This window comes from Podarcis vaucheri, assembly GCF_965113315.1.
Source record: "Podarcis vaucheri genome assembly, chromosome: 2".
Lineage (NCBI taxonomy): Eukaryota > Metazoa > Chordata > Lepidosauria > Squamata > Lacertidae > Podarcis > Podarcis vaucheri.
Genome location: NC_138760.1, coordinates 38809288 through 38822754, shown reverse-complemented (window position 1 = coordinate 38822754; position 13467 = coordinate 38809288). Strand labels below are relative to the sequence as shown.

Below are 13467 nucleotides of genomic sequence, written 5' to 3'. Positions count from 1 at the left end.
CAGAACAGTTCGTTGAAGAAATGGAAGCGATCCATCGCCAGCTCCAACTTAATTTAAACAGGGCGAAGGAGGAATATAAGAGGCAGGCAGACAAAACCAGAAGGGAAGGGGAAAGCATTAGGGTGGGGGACCAGGTGTGGTTGTCCACCCAAGGGTTACCATTTAAGGGAGGTTGTAAGAAGTTAAGACCCAAAAGACTGGGCCCATTTGAAGTCACGCAACAGGTCAACCCAGTGGCTTTCAGACTCCGGTTACCGAACCACATGAAGTTGCACCCAGTGTTCCACAGATCGTTGCTGTCACCGTATATAGGGGACAGAGAGGGGAGGGTCAATAGGGGACCAGCTATGGAGGAAAAAGAACACAGCTACCATGTAGCGGAGATTCTCGATTCCAGGTGGAAGGGAGAGCAAGTAGAGTATTTGGTAATGTGGGAAGGGGAGCCGGAGTCGGAAAACACCTGGGTCAGGGCAGAGGATGTAGATGACGAGGTTTTGATTGAAACTTTTCATCAGAGATTCCCTCGTAAACCCCAGCCAGTGGCGAGGTTCCGGAGGGAATACTTCGCCACCACCGACGAAGAAGAAGAGTTGGAGGGGTTCGCTGATTCCGAGGTGGAGGAGGATTCAGCGAGTCGGAACGAAGACCGATGGAGGGAAATGTTCGAGACGTCTGAAGATGAAGAGGATTCTTTTCGGGGTTTCAGCTCTTCACCGCCCAGAGGAGAGAGTAGGGGCGGGGGAGAAGGGGGCCCTGGAGGGGAGGTGGATGTCAGGGAACTGACATCAGAGGAAAGGGAGGTGGTAGGGCTCCCAGAGACTGGGAGAGAGTCAGCAGCTAAAGCAGGGACAAGGAGGGGGAGCGAGGGGTCTCTGGAGGAGGATCTCAGTAATGCTGAGAGAGACGCAGCAGCCCAGGCAGGAAACAGCAGGGGAGAGAAAGGGGTGAGAGACACTTCCAGCGAAAATAGCGGGGAGGTGTCAGAAGCAACTGCAGGGAGACCCATGCTTCGCCGGAAGCTGCCACGTCGTGAGTCCAGGAGACGCGTTTCCGTTAAGGAACTTCTTTGCTGGAAGCGCTTCCGCAGGCAGCCACTGTCAGACTCTACTAGTGACTAGAGCAGACATGTCTGAGGAGCTCTGTCACACACAGAGGTTTGTGGGGCCGCACAAACTCTGAAGGGGCACAATTTTAAGCACAAGCAGCTAATCATCCCCTGACAATACTGATACTCACCATGGTTAAAAGATTGTTAGGGAGATTTGCATGCAAGAGGAGAAACACCAAAGAAAGGAAGAAGGGCCATGCAATCCTATGACTAATAGTGATCCTTAGCCAGAGTTAATGAATCAAGAATATTGCATTGCAACTGGGGCTGTTTTCTTTGGACCACCCGAGAACCTCAAGGAAGTCATGGCCCTTTTGGGCAGGGGGCATTCTGCATCTTCTCCCTACCAACACAGGGTCCATTTTCAGACTCCACAAAACCCAATGCAAGATCCATATGCAAAATGAGACTCTGCTGTTTGCCCTGACATTACTACTTTGAGTTGGATTCAACTAAGCAGTCCTGCCAACAGGAACCTGCTCAAGGACCTCCAGCAGTGCAATGGGGCTTTCCCACCCTCTCCTTCTCCAGTGTTCCTTCCCCCAAACTGGCTCAAGGGGGTCAGGAGAGCCCTGGAACAGCGCATGGGGCAGGGAGAGACAGACTATTCCTGCAGAAATGCTTGTGCTGATGGGACAATCTCCTTAGCGCTATGCTGAATTTTCCCCGGAATTATTACTTTTATAATAATAATTTTATTATTTATACCTCACCCACCTGGCTGGGTTTTCCCAGCCACTCTGGGCGGCTTCCAGCAGAATACAGAAACATAATAGATCGTCAAACGTTAAAAACTTCCCGGCGCAAGAACCTTTTCAACAGGTTGCATGCCACCTATCACAGTCGTGACGCAGACAATCTTTTGATCATCGCTCCAACATGGGAGAAAGAACTATTTACCAAGTGTTGTTATTTTGTGCTCAATAAATATATTAAACAGGTGGCCCCTTTGAGACACGATACATAGGGAGGAGTTACTTTGACAACTCTCCCTTCTCTCTCTCTCCCCTTGGTGCCAGTTATGTAACCATCATCAAGGGACAAGCACAGAACAAGCGGATCCCTTCTCTATTGTGAGAGCAGGCAGGTGTCATTTTCACCACCGCACAGTGTCTCTTAGGAACATCACTTCATATTAGAAATTAAATGAGAAGAAAGAGTTTTATCTTGGTCAGGGCTGGAAGCCGAGGGGATGCTTCCAACGCCAAGATGGCATAATCACTTCTTTTTGAAAAGCAAGAACCAGCGTTCAAATTTTAGCCACTTTTATTGTCTTATTAAAGTGATTCAAATACCATGCCTTGCTACTGTGTCCGAAATTATGCCATCTGTACCAAGGTGTTTTGAAAACTCAATTTTTAAAAAGATAACTTACAAAACAAAAACAACAACACACATTCGGCAGCAGCCCAGGTTTGGAAGGCACTGTTGTTTTTAAAGAGATCGACATTCCTGAGCACCATATCACATTTGGGGCACTTGGGATTTCGTATCCCAAACTTTGGGTTTTGCTGGGGATGGGAATATCCAAGTGCAAAGCTATTGCTAGCATGGCCAGGCTTGCAGTTGGCGCCTCATTGGTAGGAAGGTACAGTGTTCAAAAGAAGGTATGCAAAGACAGACTAAAAGGCAAGCAAGGTGAAGAACCAGACTGATTGGCACACATGTTTAATGACACTAATGGAGCTACTACTTACCTACCTACAAGCAAATCAAAGTGCAGCTGTCCTCTGAAATGCACACCTTGCCAAGTTGTGCAATGCAGTTCTCCAACCAAAAAATGCATGCAAAGACACATCTATTTGGGGAAAGTGTGTATAAATATGTACATGTTCATAAAAAGTATAAAAAATGCATTATTTTAGGGGGAAATTACATGCAAGAAATGCTCACTAATATGCTGGCAAATTTTCACGAGCCTCTTATTAAAAAATCATAAACTGATGTGGAAAGTGGCAAAATGAATTTAAGACTGGGGGGAAACGAGAAACAGATATAGACAGATAAGTCCCTCCTCCTTCTATTATCCTGATCCTGATACTGTTGTTTCCTCAACACTTTCTCGTGTTATAGAACAAGCAAGTCAGGAGAAAATTAGCACAAAATGTGATTTCGTACTGCAGAGAGTTATAAGCCCAGTTAGATTGCAATCAAGCCTTCAGTCTCTCTATCTCAGAACAATGGTAGGAAAACAATTCCCCACCACCACCATCATTTGGAAGGAATAAACATGATTCCCAGCTATCTGTTGGGTTGGAGCCAATGGCATTTTGGTCCCTTCCAATTTGTGGCATCTTCACGTGTGAACTTCCTGCGGAAACGGAAAGTGTGGGTAACCATGGAGGAGGAGGCAGGGAAGGAACATCATCAGCAAGAATATGTACAGTTGTGTCATGGGAACTCCACTCCCCTGCCTGCTCATGCATGCCCAAACCTGTTGCATGGACTACTAAGGATCTTATGAATTTCGAACAAGGAAAAAACTTCGCCAAACAAAAAAGCCACAAATTATACCAGCAGGGCTACAGTGCTCACTGAGCCTCCTTATGTCCTCATTATGGCCTACACACTTCTGCATCTAGCATAGAGCATATAGAATGAACAGAGTTATCAAACAGTTCACATCATAGCAAGTGAGCAAATCTTATTCAAATAAAATGAATTAGGCCATGGGTATCTAACCATAAAGGTACCATAAAGGGCACAATCAAACAGGGGGTTAAGCACACCTGGTTAAGAATAACTGAGTCCATGGACCAGGTTAATGGTATATATACTGTATGCTACCTTTGTACGGGCAGATTTCTCCATGTTCTTGCTTGCTTCTCCAATGCTACACTGTGCTTGCCTCCCCAGCCTAGTAGACTAAAAGCAAAAGCACTTGGAGAAATAGTGGGCTTGTAGCATGCACTAGGGCAGGCATGGCCAAACTTGGCCCGCCAGATGTTTTGGGACTACAACTCCCATCATCCCTAGCTAACAGGACCAGTGGTCAAGGATGATGGGAATTGTAGTCCAAAAACATCTGGAGGGCCAAGTTTGGCCATGCCTGGACTAGGGTCACCCTGCCTTATGCTTGCTATGGATTTGACTTGTGGCATACTTAACCAAAAAAGGTTAGCACCACTGAGCTAAGGAAATCCGTGGCAGACCACATGCCAGCTCGATCCATAACTGCTGGCATAGATCACATCTGCAGCACTGCTCAAATTATTAACAGCATCAGGCTCCATCCAGTTTCAGGAACAAGCTGCCAAAGCAAACTAGGACTTCCTATTTCTCTTTAGCAGAGAAGCTCCATCCGCTCAGGTGATTAGAGAAGCTCCATTTTACACGATGGTGCAAGTCCTCCTTGCCTCTTAGAAATTACAGAATCTTTACATTTGGAGATTCCAGCTTAGCATCGCAAATCTACACAGGGCTTGAGTACATTACCAACATTGGTCATGGCCCTCTATATGAGCGAATCTACTTTCTTCTGGACATCAGGGTGTTTTTAGGGTCATACAAAAGCAGAAGGCTGAATGCCAATAACCAGGACAAACTTCTTGGTACTGACAATGCAAACCTCAGCTTTTGCTTGCTCGCTGGCTCCTCCTTCATTTTAGGGTACTGGGTGAAGAGGCAGCTCCTTCAGGCAACTGCATGCTGTATAGCTTTCCTACTTTGTCCCCGCGGCCGTTCTTGTACCTGCAGATCACCCTGGGGCTGGATTTCTATGTAGCTAACACATGTGCCATGGGGATTGGTGTTTGTGCTGTTTTAAAGGCATGTTACATAATGTGATATTAAAGCATATATTACTATACATATTTCCCTAACGCTGGAGAATAATATGCGTAGTCGGTAATTACACACACACACTTCCAACCACAGCTGACAGTAATCCTAGATTTATTAATCTGCAAGGATGGATCATTGCCACATTTGCTTCCCTTGAACATACTTGGCAATCCTCCAGATCCAGGAAATTTGCCACGCACGATCCCTGCTAGTTTATGCCACAGCATTAACCCCCCCACCCCTCAAGTATACCCGTAGGAAGTGGCACTTAGTGGCGCAATGCTCAGGCATGTGTAAGAAACAGACAAATCTGAACCCCCGAACAGACACAAGGATTCACTAAAGCTCAAGGCATCTATACACTGTGCTCAGAGCCCAAATTCTCCCAGTGATAGAACAAGCCTAGCAGAAAGGAAGAGGTCCTCCTTTCCATAATATATATATTGTCATTTAATGCAGCTCATCTGCCTTAAGCTCACACACACAGGCAACCTCAGAAGCCTTCTGTACATTAGCAGCTCAGGAAAACATGCAGGAAAGGAAGGGAAAAGCCATCTTGAATTCAAACGTTAGAAAAGAGAAAGAAATAAAAAGCGCAAAAGGTAAACTTACTTTGCCACTTTTGGCTTGCTGGGACATCCACAAATCTGTCTGTTTAAAAAGCATCTGGGCTAAGATTGCAGCGCAGCACTTGGAACCTTGAACAGCAACTTCCAATGCTGCTATCCAGAGAGAAGCAGAAAGCAATAGAGAGAGTCCGCACAGCGCAACGCTGCAGAAAGAGAGAGAGGAGGAGAGAGAGAGAGAGGGAGAGGAACAGCAGAGTGAAGCACCAAGCCACTGATTAATTCAGCCTGTTGCCAGTCACATTGCTGCATGCTGGATATGGGGTAAGAAGGGGAGGGATGAGAAAGGAGAGATGAGGATGTCCTTTAGGATCACATCCCTCTGGGTCCGGGAGGCTGCATTCAAAAGCCAGATAGCCCATGAAATACACCTGTACGGAAGGCAGAGATGGTATATGCTGAAGCACAAGATGATGCTAACAGAGAACAGGTCCAGGAAAACATAGGATACTGCAAGGAAAAGCCAGCTCTGGCCACAACAGTGGAGGTGGACTAAATAGGAGGAAAATGACCTTAGGGGTTGAGAACTCCTATGAATGGTCCCGTATTTAAAAAATGTCAAACAGTGCACTTATGAACACAAAACCCTCAGGTGTCAAGCTGTGCATTCTGAGAGCTAATTATTTCAATAAAAATCCACGAGGAAAACAACCTGGCCTTCTATTTGCTGAGCTGCACTGATATGCCTTGCTCCCTCCTAAGCGACCTCTTGCTCCCAGCAGGACTTCCCAGCAGCAATCAGGATGGAGAGCAGCAGAAAGTCCCCCCTCCAAGTATCAAATATTCATAGCCTCTCAGGAGGAGACTCCTGCAGAAGGTGCAGTGCAGGTTATTAATAGCAATCTATTGTGTCTGGGGCTTGCCACTTACCCGGAGCTGGGCAGCAGCAGCAATGGAGGAGGGACAGGCAGAGGACACTGGGCCAACGGAGACAAAGAGTTCAATGCATATGCCCCAAAAACCCAAAGGGAGGGGAGGAGCAAAACAAAGGTAAATAAATAATAAGAATCACAGTAATGACAGGAGCCAAGCCCATTCTGTACCACAGACAACCTCAATCTAAGCGTGCACTATAGATACATTCCTGTGTGTGGAGTACTACTTATCATCACCTCTTCTTCCTTTCCTTTAGTGTCTGTATGTCTTAACTCTTGCTTGATACTATGGTCCAAGTTACACAAGATCTCAATCCTGTTGCAAAAATGGCCTCTAAAATAACAGAGCAAGGCTTGGATAACTGTCCTGTCGTGCACATGGGGATACCAATCCAATTATGATAGCATGACTCTCGCCGTTTCCACCTTAAGACCTGCACACCTAGTTGCTACTTCTCTCACTCTCCTTGCCTTTTGATTACATCTGATGAAGAATTCCGGAGAACTCAAAAAAGCTTGATCGTAAGTTTATGACTTTTGGGGTCATCCCAATAAAAGTATTGCAGTTTGGGATTCTTCCCTCATGGACCGGCAAAGTCGCTTTCTAATTTTTTAGTTGTTTCTCAATAAACGGGGGGCAAGAACAGAAAATTATGAGGCAAGATGTGAGCCACTCTGGGAACCTTTCGGGTGAAGGGTGGAGCACAAATGCTTTAAATAAATAAACAAATAAATTGTGACCCAGAACAGTGGGAACTCAACGTAAGAGTTTTAAGACATCTCTAATGGGCAGTTTTTTCATATATAAAATAAAATTAGATTATTTCCTATGAATGAATCACAAGATCGATTTTTATATATATTTTCCAGCTGAAAGCACAAATGCACCTAACTTCTTAAATAGACATGACTGAACTATTCTTTCATTGTGTACCTACTCACCACTAAACACTCCAGTCCCAATTAAGCATACACTGCACTGCACAAATTTCCACGCTTTGAACTGTCAAGGTGGTTATGTAGATAACAAGCCCCCCCCCAAAAAAAATAAGCCCATATGTTTCTCAAGTTAGTGGACAGCCAGCATAGAATAAAAGTTAAGAGTATCAGTCAAACTAGAGAGACTCCCAACTCAAAATTCCCACTCAGCCAAAAGCCCGTTGTATGACAGAAGTAGGGAGCCTGAAGTCTGGGTACCTTATTAACTCTGCCTGGCCTCCTCATCTGGCTTGTGAGGCCATTGTAGCAGTTGTCACCCTCACTTGACATCCTACATGATTTCAGGCGTGGAGCAGTTAAAGGGAGTTAGCAAGCACCGCCGATCAGCTGTCTAGCAGTGCCTGCAAAAGTCCTCTGCATGACGGTTACTCTAAAAGTCAGTGAGTGGCCCAACTTCATACAACAGAGCTGAGGGAAACTAGATCTGGCCAGTGTGTCAGATTGTTATCTTGCCTACCCACCTCCATGGTTTGACAGGTGACCAATTTTTGCCTTCATGCTCTGAAATCAAAGGAGAGCAAGAAAGACCCATCATTTGAAGAGCTGGTCTTCCCACCTTAGAAAGGAGAGGTTCCAACTCAGTGGCAGAACTCATGCTCTGAATGGATAAAAGCCCTGATTCAGTTTCTGGCATCTCCTGAACCAGGACGGCTAACCCCTGACCTAATAGTCTGATCTGTCCCCTTTCCTGGCAAATATATATATATTGCCTCCCAAGACTCCACTGATTTTCTTGATGGCAGCAAAAGAAAAAAGAAAAACAGACACAGTCCTGCGCTGGGCAGAGATGTCAACATCTCTCTCCCCCCCCCCCCCAGTGCTCTGATGGGGATGCAAATTGCTGCCGCCCCAGCTATCAGATCGATCATTTGATGAATGGGGAGGTGGGCAATAACCCACTTCCTCAGCTGATCTGCACAGATGATCTGAGGAGGGAAGAGCTGTGGGTTGGTCAAAAGGTGAATGCAGCCCACTAGACAGAAAAGGTTCACCCAGGTATATAGAACTGCTGATAGACAGTCTGCATAACATTTCCACTTGAGATTATGGAATATCTGCTAGTCAGGGGTTACAAGTCTGACACGCCACACAAGGCTGCTCCTTATATCGGCACCATGAAGCGGTGAGTCCTGACCCAGGCTCTCTGTTGTGTGGCAAAAAAATATCACACACACACACACACAGAGAGAGAGAGAGAGAGAGAGAGAGAATTTCAGAAATTAAAGTTTCTGCATATGGAACTCTTAAGGGGACAGCTGAAGGAAAGGAAAGCATTTGTGTCGCTGGTTGCAAGAAAGAAGCCAGCAGGGAAGGGAGGGGAAAGAAAGCGGCAGCATCTTTCTCCAGGGCATTGTGTTTCCTAGACAACATACTTTTTAACTGCACAAAAGGAACAAAGTGTCTTGCACAGCACAGATTCCCACCACCCCACTTTCCTGAATACAATTCCTAGTAAGTAATTAAGCAGCTAAAAAACACAGCTACTTGTTGTAACTGGGACACTACCAAGGAAAAGGGAAGCAACACCCCAGGAGCTGGGACTGGGAAACACTTGTACTCCTACAAAACATACACAAAATTCAGCAGGTGGGCTTTTTATAGCAATGCTGCTGGCAGACTTTTCTGAAATCTCTCTCACCATCTTGAATGAGCACATGCTGGCACCTCAGACTGTAAAGTCACAGGAAGTTCTCCAATGCGGACATCTCAGTTTAACAGAATAGAGCAGCCTTATTATTATTATTTTGAAATGGTAAGAAAAGCCTTTTTAACTCTCTTTGGCAGTCGCCTTAACAGAATTTTCTCCTAGCTTTGCTTGGTAAAAAAAAACAGCTCTCGGTTCGCTTCGATTCCAAGCAAATGCCATGCAGAATATAATTACTCTGCAATACAAAAGCATTCCACTTGCTAGAGGGTGGATGTAAGAACATAAGAGCCTTTGCAGGATCAGGCCAACAGCTCATCTTGTCCAGCATCCTGTTCTCACAGTGGCTGAACAGATGCCCATGGCAAGCCTGGCAGTAGGATCTGAGGGAAACAGTACTCTGCCTGCTTGTGATTCCCAGCAACTGGCTTTCAAAGACATACTACCTGTAACAGGGGGAGGAGAACATAGCTATTATGGTTAGCAGAGACTGGTAGTCTTATCTTTTAAAGCTATCCGGTTTGGCAGCCATCACTATAGCTGTCAACTTTCCCCTTTTCTTGTGAGGAATCCTATTCGGAATAAGTGAATTTCATTGACAGCTATGGTCATCACTACCTTCCGTGAGAGCCAATCCTATCGCTGAACAATGCACTGTGCAAAGTATTGTTTGTCCTAAATCTTCCAAAATTCCGTCATCCCTGTGTTTTGCTATTATGAAGAAGGGGGGGGGGGACTTTTCTCTGTTCATTTTCTGGATATCCAAGCCCATGCTTCCTCTTACTTGCCTGCTCTCCTAAACTAAAAAGCCCCAAATGCTGCCATCTTTCCTTACAGGGAAGTTGCTCCATCCCCTTGATCATTTCGGTTGCCCTTCCCGAAACATTTCCCAGCTAAAAAGCAGTGTGTGTGTGTGCATATTGTGTGAGAGAGAGGTGTTAAGTCCAGTAGAAGAAAAGTGGAGCACTATTTCTCAAGTGGCAGCTATCCATTGATTAAAATAAGAGATGAAAGGATGGGAGAGATGTCTGAAGAGGTTAGGGCACTTTGTCGCCACTTCTGTTCACATTGTGAGCAGCATGAAAAATAAGGGCATGAACTCTAGCAAATGGCACAGCCCTGTATTGCTTTGCATCCGCTCATGACTACATGACCCTGATATGTGCCTGCGCCTCATCAATTACCCACATGTGGAGATTGCACAAACGTAAGCTGTATGAAGATACTTCTACGGAAAGCACAATATGGTAAGGGGAACAGAGGCACATTAAAATGAGACGGATTGGTCAAGACGAAGTAGAAAGGTGCAGAACTTTTAAGATCCAGACACAACAAAGTAAGGGAGGCAGAGGTGCAGGTGGTGATATTCAGTATGATAAGACAAGACAAAATGGATAGTGTGGTAGGGGAAACTGGTAAAAGCAGGGGCAGGGGAAGAGAGAAGGGCCCACAATTGCAGCTCATTCACACTAAACCACAGTTTATTTTAACTATGCTTTAATTTGACATGCAAGCCAGGCTACTATTGGATGCATGCACTCCAGCACTAAAGAACAGAAGTCTGTGGACTCCAATTAAAGAAAAGAAGATTGCAAACAGCCATGGAAAAAGCAGAGCTACTGGATAATAGAAGAAGGTATTTTACATTGGTAATTATATTGTCCATCCCAAACACCACTACCAATGGGATTTACACAATACCCATTATTGCAACAATGGAGCCTTCCATGAAGAAAACTGTCCTTTTCCCAGCACTGGTGTTTCATCACAGAGAAAATAAAATGACCCAGAACAGTGACATAATGGCTCCTTTTAAAACCTATGCTAAACCATAGTTTAGTGTGACGTGAAGGAGCGGAGGTGAGCCTTGAGCTTCCACATTCAGTCCCTCCCTGGCATAGGCGGGAGTTGTTTAGAAGCTTATATTTATGTTTTTGCTCAACCACAGCTTGCAGTGTCCCCTACAGCAATAAACTCTGGCTACATTAATGATGTTTTGGTTTGTTTTTTCAAAAGGTAATTTCATCTACTTCCTAGTTCAGTCTCAGCTGCTGAAGTAAATCCACTACAGCAGCCCCTGTGATCAGGGCCCTCCAGTCTCTGAAAACCTCTAACAAAGAAGAATTCACCACCTTTCAAGGCAGTCTGTTCCACTGTCATACAGCTTGAACCAGGAAATAATTTCTTACATTTAGATTAAATCATTTCTCTCATGATTTGAACTCACTGGTTTGGGTCCTCTCCTCTGGAGCAACAGAAAACCAATCTGCTCCATGGTCTATGTGGTGGCCCTTCAAATATTTGAAAATGGCTATTCTATAATCTCTAAATTTAAAATCTCCAAAATAAATATACCCAGCCTCTTCAGCCTTTGCTCGCAAAACCTGATCCCCAGGCTCCCAGCTCTACTCTGGATGTGCCAATATGTCAGTGTCCTTTCTAAGCCGCAGTGTCCAGAACTGTGAGTCCTGATCAAAGAACAGAGTGATACCATGAATTCTCATGCAATCTAGAATTGCATTAGCCTTTTTAGACACCAGGCCACACTACTGACTCACGTTTAGCATGTGGACTCCCATATCCTTTTCAAATGTGCTGTTAAGTCATTTGTCACCCATCCTGTATCTTGACATCTAAGTCTTCGCACCAAAAAGCAGAACTTTACACTTAAGTCTGCAAAACTTCATTTTGCTGGCTTAGTTTTCCATCCTGTCAAAATAATTTTAACCCCGCTTTGAAGTTGGCTTGTTTCACACAAACTTAACTGTTTTTTGGTCCGGACAACACAACAAGCTGCTATTGAGCAAAGAGCAGACGTTTCCAAAATCTCTATCGGAACCAGAGTTAAACTGAGAGGAAAAACAGCAAAACTGGATTTGGTAACTGCTTCACGTGGTTTGCATATCCCAGAGAGGGGACTGTTCTTGCCAGCATTAAACAGAATGAGGAATCAGAACAGATAACTTGCCTGTTAAATTGAATTTCAAAGATTTCTGGATGACCTCTTAGGATATTTGCTCTCTTGTTCTGCAATACCTGGTTCTTAGCCAGGACTGGATGCCAAGCTGCACCACATCTGAGCAACGGTTATTCTCAGCAGCTATTGGCAGTGGAACTCTGTGGATGGCAGAGACTAGACAATAAACCCCTTATCTTTCAGAGTCTCAAGTTCTCTGACAATGCAGCTGTGCAGATTGGGTTTCTTCAGCCCCACAATACTTCCTGCACCATATTTTTTTTTGCCAACTTGGCCAGTACCCCTAAAAAATGCACTTTGATGTTTTTAAGTTACATCAGGTGAGACACATAGTCACTAGTGAATCATCCTGTACACTCAGTAAAAAAAAACATAAAAATACACCATCTCAGGGTAGTAATGAACTGGCAACCAGTGCAATTGTTTTAATAATAATAATAATAATAATAATAATAATAATAATAATAATAATTTTTTTAATACCCCGCCCTCCCCAGCCAAGGCCAGGCTCAGAGCGGCTTACAAGCAATAATGAAAACAAGACGAATGATTACAACTTAAAAACAAAAATAAAATACAACATTAAAATATTGGAACATATTAATATTAACATATTAAGACTGAGATTATGTGAGTTCTAAACTGAACTGTAGCCAATAATTTGGCTGCAGCATTTGAAACCTGCTGAAGTTTGCGTTATCTTCAAAGGCAGTCCCAGGCAGCACACTGTAATAATTCAGTCTTGCCAGAGCATTGAGTACTACAGCAGAGTCATCTCTGCTCAAAAGGGGCTGTAGCTGGAAAACTGTCTGTAAGTGGAAAAAGGCCACCCGAGTCTCCGGTAACAATGCTGAATCCAGAGAGATCCCCAAACTATGAGGAAGTAACGATGGCAGAGAAGTAAGATTTCTTCACTCTCTTCATAGAAATGTATGCTTGGTTCCTAAACAGACATGCCCCATATTGCACAAAAAGGTTTTACGTTTCAGTTGTTCCAAGAAAATGCCACCACTGTCTGAGGTCATGAAAGCATTTCTACAAGGTACGGTAATTGCTGTATATCTCACACTGATCAATACCAAAATGGGTCACTGAGCCATTATTAGCAAGCTTCGTTAGGTTTATTGAGATGCAGCATACACTATCGTTGGGTTAGAAGGGAAGAAGATGTACAAAATTCAAGAGGAGAAATTGTCCTGAGTCCTAAAGAGACATCATGGAGGGGCTGGTTGGATCAGGATTGGAGGAAAAAAAGTCCGAGGATCAGTTGGTTGACGACCTTGGGGCAGGGCCCTGTGGGTATGGAGGGGCTGTGCCAGGACCTCAAGAGGGGGACAGAGTTACAAATGAGGAGTCAGATCCTGGGAAGGGTCTCAGGTGTAATCTGTCAGCACTCTGCTTTACCCCCTTCTTCGTCACCCAGGCACCTTGTACCCACCCATCCCATGCTTCTG

General features: G+C 44.6%; 1 protein-coding gene across 8 annotated transcripts in view; it reads right to left on the bottom strand.

Annotated features, from left to right (window-relative positions):
• The window catches only part of TMEM94 (transmembrane protein 94), a 78085-nt gene that overhangs the window by 52888 nt on the left and 11730 nt on the right, over nt 1-13467 (bottom strand). For 2 of the 8 annotated variants that reach the window (XM_082203273.1, XM_082203276.1), the window contains exon 1: nt 5504-5748. The exons of 4 other annotated variants lie outside the window; for them this stretch is intronic. In XM_082203273.1, the coding sequence (XP_082059399.1) occupies nt 5504-5557 (54 nt within the window). In that variant the 5' untranslated portion in view covers nt 5558-5748. Of the gene's footprint in view, nt 1-5503; nt 5749-13467 lie in introns of those variants that run through there. 2 more of the 8 variants (XM_082203272.1, XM_082203271.1) reach the window with 1 other exon arrangement.